At 36.2% G+C, this 19063-nt stretch overlaps 1 protein-coding gene across 2 annotated transcripts in view; it reads left to right on the forward strand.

The window, feature by feature from the left end:
• Positions 1-19063, forward strand: part of LOC123322841 (sestrin homolog) — an 87408-nt gene that overhangs the window by 26776 nt on the left and 41569 nt on the right. For both annotated transcript variants that reach the window (XM_044910886.1, XM_044910887.1), the window contains exon 5: positions 1100-1129. In XM_044910886.1, the coding sequence (XP_044766821.1) occupies positions 1100-1129 (30 nt within the window). The remainder of the gene's footprint in view (positions 1-1099; positions 1130-19063) is intronic.

Below are 19063 nucleotides of genomic sequence, written 5' to 3' on the forward strand. Positions count from 1 at the left end.
CATCAGATCAGTCGGACACTAGTTATACTCATTGTTAATCAGCAAATGATTCGAAGATTTCTAAAGATAACGAAATACAAAATAAAAATTCCATCTCGGTGTTCACAACGAATAAGATATAAGGAATTTGTGTAGGTGATTAAATTGACGAAAAAACAGGCGTTAAAAAAAAATCGTGACCAGTTAGCCCTTGAAATTTTTAAGGTTGATGTCCTGTGAGAATTTCAAACTCAATCAGCGCTCCCACCATTTTGCAATTCCAAGATGAACATATTCCGGAGTCTATATTTGTTCAATCGAAAAGGAAACTTGATCTATTGGAGAGTCCATTGAAATTGAACAATTCAACAACGACAAAACTCTATGGTGAATTTCTTAGAATTACTTCTCCTACATCTTGTATATTATTAGGAACGAAACTGGGATACATATTATTGGTCTGATACTGATAAAATAATTTTGACCAAGCGCTTGGTCAAATGAAAACTTTTCCATTGTATCATTCACTCCAAATACAAAAAGTCTCTTGGTGTACTTCATTGATATATAAAAGAATGCAAGATCCGGCCATTTCAAATAAGGAGTTTTCGTCCTTTAGGAGCATCAACTTTTAACGCCAATGGTTAGATGGCGCCACTTATCTCCGAAGGAATACTGCTATTTTTTCAAGGAAACAGAGTATATTCTGTATAGATCTTATTCGAAAAATATTCGAACTTTTCAAGATCATGAATTATTTCGTGAAAATTTTGTTATTCGCCAGATTGTAGGTGAAGAAAATTAGTTTTTGTTCAACTGTAAATGGTAACTAAAAATATGTATTCTGTTTTCTGTTTATACAGACCGTTTTCAAATTGAAACTGAAAAACATTGTTTTCACTGGGATGGGTTATTCAACCAATACTCTTTCGCTATCACAATAGCATCTTCAGGTGGGGAAGGTACACACGTCTGAGTAAAAATCATGTAATTCAGTTTCTAGTTTAATTATGATTTTTTGTCAAATATCGGCCATATTAATTCGTTTTATTCTGTATAAACCATTTTCAATACTATGAATTATTTACCTTTTTTATTCATTTGGTTTACTTTTTTTCAGTTGCCACATTTGGGCACTTGCAATGAGCAGGTGAGTTGTAGTAGTATGCTTCATAGTAGTTCTTTAGTAGGGGGATTTATCACAGTTTTTTATTAAATTCAAAATTACTGAATTATTTACTCCAGGAATCCCAAAGGTTTTCAAGCTTTTCTGTTTTCCTACGACCATTCTGAATCAAGTAAATGTTATTAAATTTACTTTATATACGTATATTATGTTATTTTCATACTTTTCTGTATTTTCGTTAATTTTTTCCTCTAATGAGCCCTCTACCGGAAAGTATCGAGGTTTACATTTACTTTCGACAATAGCCTTGCTAACTGAAGTATGTGATCGACTGATTGGAAGGTTCAAAAATTTAAAAATAAATCTGGAAAAGTTGTATTTGTTTTTGATGCTTTTTTAATGCTAAGACTCTTCCATTTGAGCCCAATGCTTAGCTGATATTATTATAATTTGCTTCAAAAAAGTTTTTCAGAAATATAGTAAAGTGATATACTTTGTTGCAAACTAGATAGGGTTCCTGGAAAGGAACAAAGATTCAGAATAGGTGTTGTGGAATGATAGGAACAAAGTTCCTAGAAAAATCGGGTTGCGGAAATTTTTCAACATATTTTCCATGAACCTTGCAAATCTTATCGAGGATTTCCTCCTCTAGTGAGGTTATACTGGGTATACGTCGACCTATTTCAAGTTCCGAGATATTCGAAAGACTCATTTCCAGGGGTAATGGCTTGTGAAACAACAAGGAAAATGATACACGAAGTGGAAATGTATCAATGATACCAGGAAGTTCAGGATCTGATACACAAACAATAATGACTGATAAAGTTCAAATTGCTTATCGCCGCCAGTTTTACCTGGAAGTGTCTGATACAAAAAAAAATGACGATTAATTCGAAAACAAAGAATGGTACTTTTCAATTTTACCGAATCCATATTTTTGGAAATATTGGGAAAGTAATTTTTTATCAGGATCGAGAAGCGTTGGGCGAGTTCGGCACCTGGATGGTTGACCGCTGGAATTATGAATTTGAACCAGCTCAAAAAAGCTTTCCACTCCTGGGTATTTTATTTTTATTATTTTTAATAGTGTTAAAATTTGTTGAAAAAATCGAAATTGTTCAATATTTCTTCAACTACTTCAGTAGTTTATTTTTCCATTTTTCTGATGTGTTGCAATAAACGGAAATCTGATGAAATACGTATTGTTAGAGTAGAATCATCGGATTTTAATTTGGCAAATTTCCATCCACTTTTAGTCAGTTGATATTTAAATAGGCATCACATCTTGGGTCAGTGAATTCTAAATTCTAAACTACACAATATATATAGTGGCATGTTGACATTCTTTTTAAAGCCAAAACGCTGCGGATTTTGTTTCATTATTTTCATTTGATAAGTCAAAATAAATTAAATAAGTCAAAAAGAGGAACCACAGGGCCAATAGAATGGCGAGAACAGGAGATACAAAAATATAATATTTTAACAGTAGATTGTTGAGGTCAAAAGAAACGCTTTTATCCCTTAACATTTTTTACGAATCGTCTCGGTTTAAAAGATACACACTTTTGAAAAACCATAAAAAAATGTTACTTTTAGATCTATCTCACAAACGGTTTTATATCGAATGAAATGAATTTCGGAATATAGTTTTTCATTTATTTGATGCATCTTTTCGAAGAAGATATCACCCACGTCTTCCAATTTTCTCATTATGACCATACCATAAAATACCAAAAATTCAGAGAACCGAACTCTTGTAACTAAGTTGGACTACTGGCTATCCAATGAATATTTGAACGTTTTGTGAAATAAAAGTATTCTTCATATTTTCCCGTATAATGCGCCGTTTTCGAGTAATTTGATTTACGAAAATTAAAAAGTATTGGCAAATTTGAATAATTGGGTACTATGGCTGAATGCAACTCTGTTTAAAAGATCAACAGATGTGTGGTGTCACAGATTTAGCTAGTTATTCTCAAGGTAATTTTGTTATTCCAGGGGTGGTACAGCTCATTCTGAAAACTTATAATGGCTAAATTTTCTTATCAGAGCCGATTAGGAAAAAATGGTATGGGAAAAAAGTGTTTCTTTTGCCTCAAGAATCTACCGTTAAAATATTGGTACGAGTCAAAGACTCACCCTGTGCCTCTTAAATTTTTTCATTCATACCTGTAAAGTTTCGTTTTTGTTTGTCTGTTTGCTGAAATTTCTTCAGTTTTATCTACACTGCGCAAAAAAATTACACACATTCTGAAAATCTCAATTTTAATGAAAGTTAACTCTACATTGACTTTATAATTTATTTTTTGTGTTCTCTCGGGAAGGTTTTGAACGAAACAAGACACATTAAATGGAAGAAAAATTCAGGATTTCACCGAATCTTATGAGAAAGAAGAGAAATGAACAATTTTCATAATACTGAAATGCTGATAAGTGATTTAATACTTGGTTTTTCCACTCCTTGCGTTAATTACAACTCGGCAACGACGGTTCATACTCAAAATGAGTGATCTTAAAATGTTCTGATCTAATCCTTCCCAGATTTCTCCGAGTTGGATTCCTAAGTCATTAAGAGTAGCTGGATGTTTTTCTGAACTTCTCAGCCTTCTATTGAGGTTGTCCCAAACCTGCTCAATCGGATTGAGATCTGGACATTTTGCTGGCCATTCCATTCAAGAGACTTCAACCTCTTTAAGGTACTCCTGAACGATGCGCGCACGATGGGGTCTGGCATTATCGTCCATAAAAATGAAATTTTCACCAATGTATGGGGCAAATGGCACTACATGCTCTTCAAGAATGTACCTTATATACTTATCAGCATTCATAGCTCCATTATCAACGACCACTAGGTCTTTGCGAGCAGTCAAAGCCCATACCATAATCGATCCTCCCCCGAAACCAGTAGTATTCAGGAAATTGCACTGAGCATATCTTTCATGTGGACGTCTGTATACAAGGGAACGTCGATCACAATGGTAGAGGCAGATTCCAGACTCATCTGTGAAGAGAACTCTTTCCCAATCGGCCTCTTCCCAATGGATATGCTCTCTGGCAAAATCCTCTGAGGCGATTTCTTATTGTCTGAGTGCTGAGTTGCACCTCATGAGTTTGCTCAAGCTGAATTTGAAGGAGGCGAGCGGTTGCAAACCGTTGTCTCAACGATGAAACTCTTAAGTAACGTTCTTGAATGGCAGTTGTTACCCGTGGTCTACCCTGTTCTGGTCTTCGGACATTCATACCTGTCTCCCTGAATCGCTGCAACATTCTGGACACACTTGTATGGGAAACTCCAAACCTTTCTGCAATTCTTGTGTATGTCCACCCTTCTTCTCGCAAAACTACCGCTTGGGCACATTCCTCTTGAGTCAAATTGCGTGTTTCGCGTTGCATAGCGATCGAGTGTAGAAAATCAAACGAAAGAAAAACTATTGATCACTAGAATCGATCGAGAACAACTGATTTTAGAATGGAGCCAATACATTCAAAATCTGATAATATCATCTTTTTTTTATTCCTGCTGGGAAAAAACATCTGTATTGAAGAAAACCGTTGAAAGTGGATAAAATATGCATGCATAATTCTGATAAAAATAATTATCATTGAGAACACCTTCAGTTGTAGAATAAATTTGAGATTTCCATAATGTGCGTTAATTTTTTTGCGCAATGTATGTCTATGTCTATGTGATAATGGATTTTATAAAATTAGGAAAATCTGTCAGGGTACATTATTTGATGTGATCCGGTACATTTTTTGATGTGATCCAGTACATTTTCAGCATTGATGTTTACAAATATTGATATTCGGACCCAACTTGGAGGTACATATAAATAATTCAAAAATTAAAGTTATCAGGAATTTGGACAGTTTTTTATTTTCTCAAATGTTCAATGTGCCAACGTTTCGTACAACTTAATATTCTTGAGGTAATATCGGTAACTTTGTCTTTGTGATTGTTTTGTTGAATGTCCTTTCGGTTTTTAGCCCTGAAGAAGGAGGAATTTGTTGGCACATTGAACATTTGAGAAAATAAAAAACTGTCCAAATTCCTGATAACTTTAATTTTTGAATTTCAATCATGGACGAAAACCAAACTGATCATATAAATAATGTGAACCTTCACGTGATCAATTTCTCTTTCTCTGTCTTAGAAAATTCTCGAAATTTCTGTGAACCGTAGTGCCCTGTCTCCTTTTAAAATGCTTCGTGTGGAATAATAAAAAAAAACTTTTGCAGTTCTTATAAGCAATAAATATTTTTCTTCTTTCGTGCGGGACCAGCCAAAATTCCATTAAAATTCCCCGGGTATATCACCTTCCCTTTCAAAAACAACATCTTTTCGCCCAATTATTCCAATTCGTGCGAGATAAATCGTCTTATTATTAGCGACCTGACAGGCTGCACCTGCGGAGGAGAACGGGCTGCCTCCAACTACGCGCAGTTGGCCACGGTAAACAAATTTTCAATGCCAGTTCCATCCGAACGCTCATTGTGAGGCAACAGTCGGAATGAGGCGAAATATGACAACACCTAACGAGCTGTCTTGAATTTTGATGAGCCACCAACCGTCGTCCATTCTAATTTCGAACACGAATTATATCTTTTTATCGCGAGAAAAACGAAGCGTGTTTTGTCGTCCTCCGTCAGCGATGACAGACCTTCGAACAGCAGAGGTCCATCTTCATATATAGGTGTGACAAGATCAATATTTTGTATAAAGACACGAGAACAAAAACGTTGCTTTGAAGCCCAATCTCGAGTATGGACGATCGGGAAAATTTGAAATTACAACTCTGGTTTTTACATGAGTAAATTAGAACAAATTTTCGAATGAAAATTCAGTAGGTATTAAGAGGGGTCTACAACGTTTTAGTGGTCAGTTCAAAAAGAGGAAATGAATATTTTACTTCAGAAACCACTCATTGGTGCTATCAAACCCTAATATCCTAGGGCTACTTGCGGCTGTGTGCCCTCCTGTGACCGAAGAGACCCAGCCGCGATCTACAGATCCTTCCACACTCCGGGCATGGCTAGTCACCAACCAGATCTGGCCGCCGCTGTATTTTTCCCGAGTCTCCATTATAACTGTGGACCAAAGACCTCAACTGTGATCTGTCTAACGCTAGTTGTTCCAGTTATGATAGGCATCAACCGATTTTGGGGATTGATGCAATATATCCTTAAACCCCTTATACTGGCCTCCTGGTTTCCGAGCTCCCTATGTGAATTGGCCATACAGAGCTATTTTGGGGAGTCTTGTGTCTTGCATTCTCAGAATGTGGCCGCTCCATCTGAGTCGGGCTCTCTGAGTCTCAATTGTTGTACAACTCGCGCGCTGCAAGAATTCTGCATTTCAAACTTTCTGAAACCATCTGATGTGCATTATCTGTCTCTAAGATGACGTTGTTGCGTTTGTTCAAGCTGTTTAATATGTCTCCTGTAGGGTGGGTGTCCAGCTTTCGCTTCCGTAAAGAAGCGTTGGGAGGAATATTGCTTTGTAAATAGCTGTCTTTTAGCTTCCAGAATGTCCGTGATGCCGAATTGACACGGTTGTGTATTTCCGTGTCCAGGTTAGCCCTAATATTTATGAAGCCAAGTATTTGAACTGCTCGACTTGTTCTAGAGTTTCATCCTCCAGGCTGATATCTGTTTGCTTTCTGGCGGACTAACCAGTAATTTATATGGGGTTTTCATTATAATTCAATTCAATCAATTCGTCTTTTTCCAATTTCACCAGGATACGAATTGTAGCCAATGGCGAGACTTTTCGAGAAATTTTTCCATGTGGAAATTCATAGAAGAGATAATTTCACCTAGGAAAGTTAATAACACGAATGAATATCTGTTCTTCAATGAAAAAATTTTTTTTTCCGTTTGACGAATAGAAAAAATTCTGACATTCGGAGACGACGAACTGATTGATTTGAATCATAATGAAAACCCCAAATAAATCAGTGGTTTCTGACGGAAGATATTCATTTTCTCTTTTTGAACTGACCACTAAAACGGTGCAGACTACTGCAGAACCCTCTTAACGAACGACATTCTAGAAAAAAGGTATCAGCTGCTTACGTTGTGTATCTGGCTGCCAAATTTGACGCTTAATACATATACTCCATTCACTTTTATTTTAGCACTCGGTTGGCCATGGAAATTTGACACATTTCACCCTGTATTGTACGAAAATGTTGGGTTATGAAGCTTGTCAAAACATTTTTGGGTTTTAAATCAACGCTATGTTGCCCATTCTACGTAAAAGTTTCTGTTATTAAGTATTTTAGCACAATGTCGAATCTCTTCGGAAAATATGTGACGAACATAATTGAAATTTATACTGCTTGAAGGCATACAAAATCCAGTTATTTGCATGGAATATACATCAGTATATCATAATATGCACTAGCTTGAGGAGAGTTAATGTTCGTTATCTTTTTTGGCTAAAAATTGAATACGTTACATCAGTTGTAGATTTCAAAAGTATCAACCCTAAGATGAAATGCATATGATGCAGTGGTTGGGAATGGGTTTCTCCCGAAGGAATTAACAGATAATTACAAGAATGTTAAATTCTTCAACAAAAATCTTTTTGCATCAATATAAGTAAAAGGAATTGAAGGAAGTTTCAAGTCAAGATGAACTTCACCTTTGAACAAAAATTTCACATGAATAAACAATTAACAGGACAACTGGCGCGTATTTTTGGCTGTTCATCTTAATACATTGATATAATAATAATAATTAGGTCTTTATTGGTACCTTAAGACATTTACAATGTATAGGAAAAGTCAAATGAAAAATAGAAAAATCAATTTTCGGGAACTCATTCTACGATGACATTCATCGAAAATACTGTAGTAAATTTTGAATTCACTCAAACATAAAATTCATAAATACCACCACTTTTTTGGGACTCCCAATAGAAGGAAATTCATTTTCATCCTCTTTATTCACAATCTTTCTGATTGTGGAAATATTCAGCTGAAATATAAGTTGTTTAAATTCAGATGAAACATTATATAAATTCTCTTACATTGAATATGTTCGCTACCGTCTGACGTATTGTGGATTTTAGAATATCAGGGTATAATAACTATTTGGATGAGCGGACCTGAATTCTAAATAGCACTTCCTGAAAACCTGTCTCTTTTTTCAATCACTTTCGGCATTTCCGTAATAAAAATTGATATAAGTTGTGGCAACGGCGTTATGATATTGACGACATTTCATGAGTGCCAACCTTAATCCGTTCTAGTAACAAAAACTTCAGAAAATTATTTCATGGCCAACCGACTGCCTAAATAAATGTGAATGGAGTATATACCTACCCATCTACAACCTTAGAACATATATAGATGGAATGGACATTCAGTGCTTCAAATGAATGTTTTGCACTCGATGTTTCTCTGTCTAGCGCGAAAATAAGACAGTGGCGTTATATTGAAAAATTTACATACTTTCTATCTATTCGTAAAATTGATGTGACAATTATCTCCGAGACAAATGTCTCAATTGTGATTGGCGACACTAAACAACTATCTCACTGCAGTCTTTGGAATGTTTATTTTCCATGTCATGTATCTATGTTCTAAGTCTACAACAGAGGAGATGAACTTACGAGATACAACTGGTGATTCTAAACAAAGTAGGATAAGTACACAGCGCTTCGAATAAAAACAGTTTCTCTCTATACAACTACTCCTGCAAAAACCTATAAACTACAGATCGAGAGACCTTCGGAACCATTTCGATGGGCGAGCACCTAAATCACCATATTATTCGAATCGCTCGAAATGACCCCCATCATTTTCCAATTAGTTTTTAATACTCCAGCTCTTGTTTCTTGACCCTGATACCCGACGACCTCTGGGTCATCACAAAACAAGAAAGAACCGATTGCATTTCGCTCTGCTCAACGCAGTTATCATTATGGCGTTCGCTCTATAAACGAGAACGGACGCAAGACGGTATCAATTACGCCTCAAGATTTAAATGTCTTCCTTTCTGTCGAATAATCTCTTACGATAATGAGTAATCTTACCGACATGAGACGCATCGACTTTTTGGAACGGTCCACGATATGTTATAATAGTGAAAATATTTTCGCGCCACGTTTGTTTGTGCGAATTATTTTTATCGCCGGCTGATAAAGTTCCCTAACACCGAATCTGACCTGAATAAAACAGTCCCGTGAGCGAATTTCCGGGTTTGTGCTGATATTCCGAGGATGAAAACTTATTTTGATACGCATCGCTGAATTATCACCGTCAGAAGGTGGTTAGCGGAATGGTTTGGGAATCGGCCAAGCCGAAAAAAATTTATTTACGTTGTTGTTGTTACCGCTGACGAGTTCTCAACGTTTTTATATCGATCAGCTTGAGCTATTATATTACCCTCGAATGCTACACTTTTATACGCACTACATAATATCTTATAAATTAGGTTACAAGCGAACTACTAATGAAGTAGTTAAATTTTTGGAGAATTAAGATCTATTCAAGAAATGAAATTCATCAGAGGTTTATTCTACAGGGTGTTTCATTGGTAACCTGAGGCGAGTCCAAAAAATTCATATTATATAGGTCTAATCAATTCCATAACCGAGATACCGGGTGCTTTATGTATTCACCCAAAATTTGAATTTCTCATAACTTTTGAACCAACCAGTATAGTCGATTGATATTTGAAATACAGGGTGTCCCGTAAAGACCACGTCAAACGAAAACGGAAAGTAGATCAGAATGTGCTCTACCTGATGTGAAAAAATCGTTCATATGAAAGTCTCACAGTTTTCGAGATATTTGATGTTTTATGAAAATGTTGAATTTTTTCACTTATACTGCTTTCTCTCTTGCGGAAGCTACAATTAAATACTTTTCGAATCAGTTTTTTTCCGTAAATTTTGTTGAATGATTACTCCAATTCATGCAATGAAAAATACCACAAAATATTTTACAGGGATTCTGAAAAAAAAAATTGAAATTCATGTTCTGAAGGAAGTGTTTTTTTGTGCTGAATTCTATCTGCGTGGTATAAAAAAAGACACTAGACCTTTTCTGCATATTACTTTGAAAAGTTGCCCATTTTGTGAGGATTCCGAAATGGTAAAATACAGGTGAAAAACTTCTTCACGAAAAAAGATATTTGAATGTTTATCGAAAATGGAACATTTCTATGAAAACCTGATTTTTTCACCTTTTCCATAAATACTTTCATTTTGCACTTCCTGCTGAAAATAATCAATTAGCAAATCAACAAAATGTTATTAAGATGCTAATTCACTGACTGAGTTTTTTTATTTCTTTTTCTTTGCCTAAAGAACTCTCGAACATCGATATGATGTGATGCGATTCAATGATTCACCAGACTTAAATCCTCTGAATTTTTTTACTGGGGTTTTTTAAAAAAGGGAAATTTATTCGAATCCTATAAGAGATGAAGCACACCGCATTCGTATTTCAGCAGCCAAAATAGCGGGGAGAAGTTTGTATGGTTTGAAAAAGGCATTTCTCAATAGATGATGGGCATGTATTAGCGAAGTGGGTGGTCATTTTGAGCGTTTGCTCTAATAAGAATCCTGAATTTTTATTATTGATATTTTTATAAAGTTTCTTCACAATAGATTTGTTGATGTTGAAGGTCCTGTGCGTTATTACATTATATCATTGCAATTAAAGAAAAAAAAAGAATAATTTCATTTTATAAGTAATTTAAGGACTAACTGACATTTTTCAAGAGAATTATTCAATATGTTACAGCAGAATCTGCAAAATGAAAGAATTTGTGGAAAAGGTGACAAAATCAGTTTTTCACAGAAATGCTCCATTCTCGATAAACATTCAAATATCTTTTTTCGTGACGAAGGTTATCACCTGTATTTTACCTTTTCGGAATCCTCACAAAATGGGCAACTTTTCAACGTAATATGCAGAAAAGGTCTAGTGCCTTTTTTTTATACCACGTCAGATAGAATTCAGCACAAAAAAACACTTCCTTCAGAACATGAATTTTAATTTTTTTTTTCAGAATCCCTGTATAATATTTTGTGGTATTTTTCATTGCATGAATTGAGGTAATCATTCAACAAAATTTACGGAAAAAAAACTGATTCGAAAAGTATTTAAATGTAACTTCCGCAAGAGAGAAAGCATTTTAAGTGAAAAAATTCAACATTTTCATAAAACATCAAATATCTCGAAAACTGTGAGACTTTCATAGGAACGATTTTTTTACATCAGGTAGAGCACATTCTGATCTACTTTCCGTTTTCGTTTGACGTGGTCTTTACAGGACACCCTGTATATGATTCACTTACACAGGTCTTAAAACGATTTGTACCCTAAATAAACAAAGAAAACATTCCTCACTTCGCTTTCCCTGGAGTTTCCTTTGAGAAAAATGACGTGCGTGATAATGAAATCTACTGAATCTCAATAAAAAATTTCTGATCTTTTCAAATATCTCCATCAAATCCAAAAATTTTGATATACAGTGTGTTGAATCTCAGCTTGGAAGATGTTCCATATTTTTCAATTACGGACCTGGAGTTTTTTCGAAATTTAAATGTGAATCTATCGACCTGTCTAAGAGAATCATATATTCCAAATATCAACCGACTATACTGGTTCGTTCAAAAGTTATGATAAATTGAATTTTAGGTGAATACATGAAGCACCCTGTATCTCGGTTATGGAATTGATTAGACCTATCATATATGGGTTTTTCGGACTCGCCTAGGGTAGATCTAGCTCAGAATAGAATTCAATCCGCCGAGTACCGGCGTCTTTAGTTCGTCAATGAGAAGCTTGCATTCAAGCCGAGGTTGGAAAATTTGAACAATTTTTATAGTCTCAAAATTTTCATTTATCATTATGATTTGAACATAAAAATATGATTTTTCAAATGCTTGTATCTTCTAAACTAAAACGAATCGGACATACACTGCGCAAAAAAATTAACGCACATTCTGAAAATCTCAATTTAAATGAAAGTTAACTCTACATTGACTTTATAACTTATTTTTTATGTTCTCTCGGGAAGGTTTTGAACGAAACAAGACACATTAAATGGAAGAAAGATGAATCTTTCACATAAGATTCGGTGAAATCCTGAAGGATTTCACCGAATCTTATGTGAAAGAAGAGAAATGAATAATTTTCAAAATACTGAAATGCTGATAAGTGATTTAATACTTTGTATTTCCACCCCTTGCGTTAATTACAGCTCGGCAACGACGGTTCATACTCAAAATGAGTGATCTTAAAATGTTCTGATCTAATCCTTCCCAGATTTCTCCGAGTTGGATTCCTAAGTCATTAAGAGTAGCTGAATGATTTTCTGAACTTCTCAGCCTACTATTGAGGTTGTCCCAAACCTGCTCAATCGGATTGAGATCTGGACTTCTTGCTGGCCATTCCATTCGAGAGACTTCACCCTCTTCAAGGTACTCCTGAACGATGCGCGCACGATGGGGTCTGGCATTATCGTCCATAAAAATGAAATTTTCACCAATGTATGGGGCAAATGGCACTACATGCTCTTCAAGAATGTTTCTAATATACTTATCAGCATTCATAGCTTCATTATCAACTACCACTAGGTCTGTGCGAGCAGTCAAAGATATTCCACCCCATACCATAATCGATCCTCCCCCGAAACCAGTAGTATTCAGGAAATTGCACTGAGCATATCTTTCATATGGACGTCTGTTTACAAGGGAACGTCGATCACAATGTTAGAGGCAGAATCTAGACTCATCTGTAAAGAGAACTCTTTCCCAATCGGCCTCTTCCCAATGGATATGCTCTCTCGCAAAATCCAAACGCCCTTTCGATGGGCTGGGGTAAGAGCTGGGCTTCTTACCGCGACACGAGGCCTTAAATCATATTCTCTGCGGCGATTTCTTATTGTCTGAGTGCTAATTTACACCTCATGAGTTTGCTCAAGCTGAATTTGAAGGAGGCGAGCGGTTGCAAACCGTTGTCTCAACGAAGAAACTCTCAAGTAACGTTGATGATGGCAGTTGTTATCCGTGGTCTACCCTGTCCTGGTCTTCGGACATTCATACCTGTCTCCCTGAATCGCTGCAACATTCTGGACACACTCCAAAAACTGGGAAACTCCAAACCTTTCTGCAATTCTTGTGGATGTCCACCCTTCTTCTCGCAAAACTACCGCTTGGGCACATTCCTCTTGGGTAAAATTGCGTGTTTCGCGTTGCATAGCGATCGAGTGTAGAAAATAAAAACGAGGGAAAAACTATTGATCACTAGAATTGATCGAGAACAACTGATTTTAGAATGGAGCCAATACATTCAAAATCTGATAATATCATCTTTTTTTATTCCTGCTGGGAAAAAACATCTGTATTGAAGAAAACCGTTGAAAGTGGATAACATATGCATGCATAATTCTGATAAAAATAATTATCATTGAGAACACCTTCAGTTGTAGAATAAATTTGAGATTTCCATAATGTGCGTTAATTTTTTTGCGCAGTGTATGTTCATAGGAAAACAAATGTTCAGAATAAGCACAGCTACCATCTGTTAAAGTTTGTCTGTTTGTTAAAGCTTGTAGAACACCCTGTACAGCGCTATGTTCGGCCCAGACTAGCCAATACTACTGTTTCCCGATTAAAGTCTTATCAGCTCGGGACAAATTATGAATTTCTTCCGCGTACTCAAGTTTGTTTACACAAAGAAGGAAACAATTTTTTTAACGTGCCTTGCGACACCTGACCTCTTACAATTCCGTCGTTCGCCTCTATTTGTATTGACCTATCGAAGATCGATCTTATTTGTCGCCAAAATGAAAAAACCGAACCAGCCATCGTCCTCCTAATAAGGTCGTTTATCTGAGCTGTTGTTGGAACACTCAGAAATTTTTGTAGATAGCGAATTGAGTCCAACGGATCATTGTACTTTATCAGGGAGCGATAGTGTTGGCCACTGGGATCTATTTCGGTTGGTTAAACTGCGTCTGAACGTGAAACTGAGGGCTGGAGCTGGCATTAAATTCGCCGTGATAAATAATGTTCACGCAACAGATCGCTAGGTACTCTCACTTGGAGGCATATTTAATCTGGCGTTGCGCTATTTGGGAGTGCAGTGTGCCCCAAATTCGATGCTCACATAGTGCTAAATGTCTTTGAAACGGATTGAAAAACCGAACGGTTGCACCAAGGTTTCATTACAGGCAAAGTTGCTGTTTTAGAATACGTATCGCATTTAGATAGATCTACGGTTACTACGGTAATTTTTCTGAAAGATTTGCTTGTTGAAAGTTGACCAACGAAAAATCCCGAAAAACATGGGGCCAGTTAAAAATTCGTCAAGACCGAACGGTTGCACCGAAGTCGATGAAATTTCGAGATTTATTATTTGAACAGTTGCCTTTAAAATATGTATCACATTTAGATCGACGATGATATTTCTGTGAGATACGCGTGTCGAAAGTTGATTTTGGAAAAATTACCAAAAAGATGGGGTCATTGAAAAATTCTTCAAGACCGAATAGTTGCACCGAGGTGGATAGAATTTCGAGATTTATTACTAGAATAGTTGATGAGTCTTTTACTCTTACAAATTTTCCTCAACCATTTTTCTCGAATCGGCTCGGTTTGGAAAATACAGGCTGTTGAAAAACCATAAAAAAAATGTTTTTTTCATCTCACAAACGGTTTTATCGAATTCAATAAATTTCGGAATATAGTTTTTCATTTATTTGATGAGTCTTTTGCGAACACATGATATCATCCACGTCTTCAAGTTTTCTCATTATGACTATTACGTACCATAAAAATACCAAAAATTCAAAGAACCCAACACTTGAAACTAAGTTGGACTCTATCTAATGAATAGACGAACAACGAATTTGAAAAATTGGGTACTCTGGCTGAATACAACTCTTTTTAAAAAATCCACAGACGTAGTGTCACAGATTTAGCTAGTTATTCATCCATAAAGGTGATTTTTTTTTACATTGGTGGCACAGATCATTATGAAAACTTAAAATTGCTATACGAGGATATACAGGGTCTTTCACGAGGAACCTCACCCATATTCATACGGGAAACTACTGAACGTATTTTCATGAAATTCAGCACTTCAACACATGAAAATTTTCCATCCAAACACCTCGAAGTTATTCTTGTTTCAGCGGAGCTCTATTTTCGATTTGTTTTTCGAATTTTCCCGCTCAGAGAGAATTTTCCAACCAAAACTGAAAAATGTTACATCAAAATAACTTGAAATTTTTTAAGGAATCTATTTCTGCAATAAAAAAATGGTGTTCTAATCTGAAAAACGGAAGTTGACGTCATTTCCGGAAAAACCGGAGGTGCTCATGCCTTGAAAATATTTTAGATTTCATCAGCATCGTGAAATACTTATAAGTGCTGAATTTCATGAAAATACGTTCAATAGTTTCCCGTATAAATATGGGTGAGGTTCCTCGTGAAAGACCCTGTATTGAAAAATTCTTAGCCTACTATAGAACCAAACAAAATTTCAATGTCAAAATATTTTATTACTCAACATATTCTCCTCTTAATTGGATACATTTATTACAGCGAACCTGCAACGTCTCTAGACCTTTCAAAAAAATGTTTCTTCTTGCTCTGCAAACCAGACCTCCAAGGCTTTTATTACCTCCTCGTTGGAAGAAAATTTACGGCCTTTTAAACTTTTTTTCAGTTGAGGAAAGAGATGATAGTCGGATAGAGCCAAATCTGATGATTGAGAGGAGTGTTCTAGTAATTCAAGCCCGAAATCACGAATTTTTTGCATGGCAATATGAGATTTGTGTGCAGGGGCGTTGTCCTGTAAAAATAAAACACCTTTGGATAGCTTTCCGCGTCTTTTTTCTTTAGTTTTTTTCCCTTACAGTGGTGAGTAATGCCTAATAGGTTATTGTTCCACCCTTATCCAACAAATCAATCATGATTACTCCATGGCACCTAAAAATCTGAAGCAAAAACTTTTCCAGCAGATTTTTGGACACGAAACTTCTTAGGTCTTGGAGAACCAGCGTGTCGCCATTCCATCGAGTGTTGCTTTGTTTCTGGATCGTAGAAATGTACCCAAGTCTCATCCATAGTAACAATTCGGTTTAAGAAGTCTACATCGTTTTAAAATCCAGCACAGATCGAACGGGATGCTTCTACCCTTGCACGCTTTTGGTCAACATTCAAACATTTGGAGATCCATTTTGCAGCAATTTTTCTCATGTCCAAATTGACGTGAACTATATGATGAACGCGTTCGTATGAAATATTCAGTGCTTCAGATATCCGTTTTAGCCCAATTCGACGGTCTGATAAAATCATGTCATGAACTGCATCGATATTTTCGGGGACTGACACAGAAACTGGCCTTCCCGATCGTTCATCATCTTCAATGGAAAATTTACGTCTTTTGAAGCTTACAGTCCAAAGTTTTACGGTCGCATACGAAGGACATCGATATATCTTCCTAAATCTGCTTACCTCTTAACCCTTTTAAATACAGGTACTTGATGATAGCTCGATACTCCAATTTTTCGATTTCCACAATTTCGGTGGACATCTTCTTTCTTTTAATTTATTGCGTAACTCTGGTTCACTTTTTTTACCTCAAACTTCACACTGACTCTTCTAATGAGTTATTGTTCGTTGCTATGGTAACGCAATATTTTTTATGCGTGGAACTGGTCTAGGCTAACTAGATATCAATACATCCTCGTTTATTTATATCAGAGCCGAGTTGGAATCGGAAAAAATGGTATGTATATGCAAAAAGTGTTTTTGTTGACCTCAAGAATCTATTGTTGAAATATTAGTACGAGTCATAGACTGACCCTGTATATCTCTGAAATGGTAATTAATTTTTATGATCCGTTACGAGTATCACATAAATCATAAAATTTTATGGCAAAATGTTATGGAATTTTTCGAATTCCTCGAACATAAACCAACATATAGCGAAATATTTGAAACGTAATTTTTCAGAAACGCCCTGTAACTTCAGAACGAATCGAGATATCCATGATCTAACTTCTTGTATCTAATAATCGCAAAAAGAGACACCTGACGTTTTTTTTTTACATCTTTGAAAACCTGCGGGCGCTTTCCCCACCGTGCATACATCGTAGAACCCATATTATTTTATTTATCATCTTGGGCTCCCCAACTATTATAATTATACACTGCGCAAAAAAAATTAACGCATATTCTGAAAATCTCAATTTTAATGAAAGTTAACTCTACATTGACTTTGTAACTTATTCTTATGTTTTCCTGGGAAGGTTTTGAACGAAACAAGACACATTAAATGGAAGAAAAATTCAGGATTTCACCGAATCTTATGTGAAAGAAGAGAAATGAACAATTTTCAAAATACTGAAATGCTGATAAGTGATTTAATGCTTGGTATTTCCACCCCTTGCGTTAATTACAGCTCGGCAACGACGGTTCATACTCAAAATGAGTGATCTTTTGGATTCCTAACTCATTAAGAGTAGCTGGATGATTTTCTGAAATTCTCAGCCTTCTATTGAGGTTGTCCCAAACTTGCTCAATCGGATTGAGATCTGGACTTCTTGCTGGCCATTCCATTCGAGAGATTTCAACCTCTTCAAAATACTCCTGAATGATGCGCGCACGATGGGGTCTGGCATTATGGTCCATAAAAATGAAATTTTCAACAATGTATGGGGCAAATGGCACTACATTCTCTTCAATAATGTTCCTTATATACTTATCAGCATTCATAGCTCCATTATCAACGACCACTAAGTCTGTGCGAGCAGTTAAAGATATTGCACCCCATACCATAATCGATCCTCCCCCGAAACCAGTAGTATTCAGAAAATTGCACTGAGCATATCTTTCATGTGGACGTCTGTATACAAGGGAACGTCGATCACAATGGTAGAGGCAGAATCTAGACTCATCTGTGAAGAGAACTCTTTCCCAATCGGCCTCTTCCCAATGGATATGCTCTCTCGCAAAATCCAAACGCGCCCTTCGATGGGCAGGGGTAAGAGCTGGGCCTCTTGCCGCGACACGATCCCTTAAATCATATTCTCTGAGGCGATTTCTTATTGTCTGAGTGCTAATTTGCACCTCATGAGTTTGCTCAAGCTGAATTTGAAGGAGGCGAGCGGTTGCAAACTGTTGTCTCAACGAAGAAACTCTCAAGTAACGTTCTTGAATGGCAGTTGTTACCCGTGGTCTAACCTGTCCTGTTCTTCGGACATTCATACCTGTCTCCCTAAATCGCTGCAACATTCTGGACACACTTGTATGGGAAACTCCAAACCTTTCTGCAATTCTTGTGTATGTCCACCCTTCTTCTCGCAAAACTACCGCTTGGGCACATTCCTCTTGGGTCAAATTGCGTGTTTCGCGTTGCATAGCGATCGAGTGTAGAAAATCAAACGAAAGAAAAACTATTGATCACTAGAATTGATCGAGAACAACTGATTTTAGAATGGAGCCATTACATTCAAAATCTGATAATATCATCTTTTTTTATTACTGCTGGGAAAAAACATCTGTATTGAAGAAAACCGTTGAAAATGGATAACATATGCATGCATAATTCTGATAAAAATAATTATCATTGAGAACACCTTCAGTTGTAGAATAAATTTGAGATTTCCATAATGTGCGTTGATTTTTTTGCGCAGTGTAGTTACTGAGTGTCAATTGAATCTTTCCAAACGTTGGAAAAAATGTCAGAAACTCCTAAACGATCGAACCGATTTTTTTTTTAATTCCGAACAGTGGACATTAGAATCTGTATCACTCTTTTGTTGAAATCTCTATTACTTGAAACTATCTCACAACGATAACCGCATATGAACCTCTAGCAATTAATCTATTCCGCGAAAAGAGATCGGGGCAAGAAAAACGGCAACAAGCCAGCTTGCCGTATCTAATTCGTTGTGTGAAATAATAATTGTACAGGCCTGGCT

The sequence above is a fragment of the Coccinella septempunctata genome, chromosome 1, assembly GCF_907165205.1.
Source record: "Coccinella septempunctata chromosome 1, icCocSept1.1, whole genome shotgun sequence".
In the NCBI taxonomy this organism is placed as follows: domain Eukaryota; kingdom Metazoa; phylum Arthropoda; class Insecta; order Coleoptera; family Coccinellidae; genus Coccinella; species Coccinella septempunctata.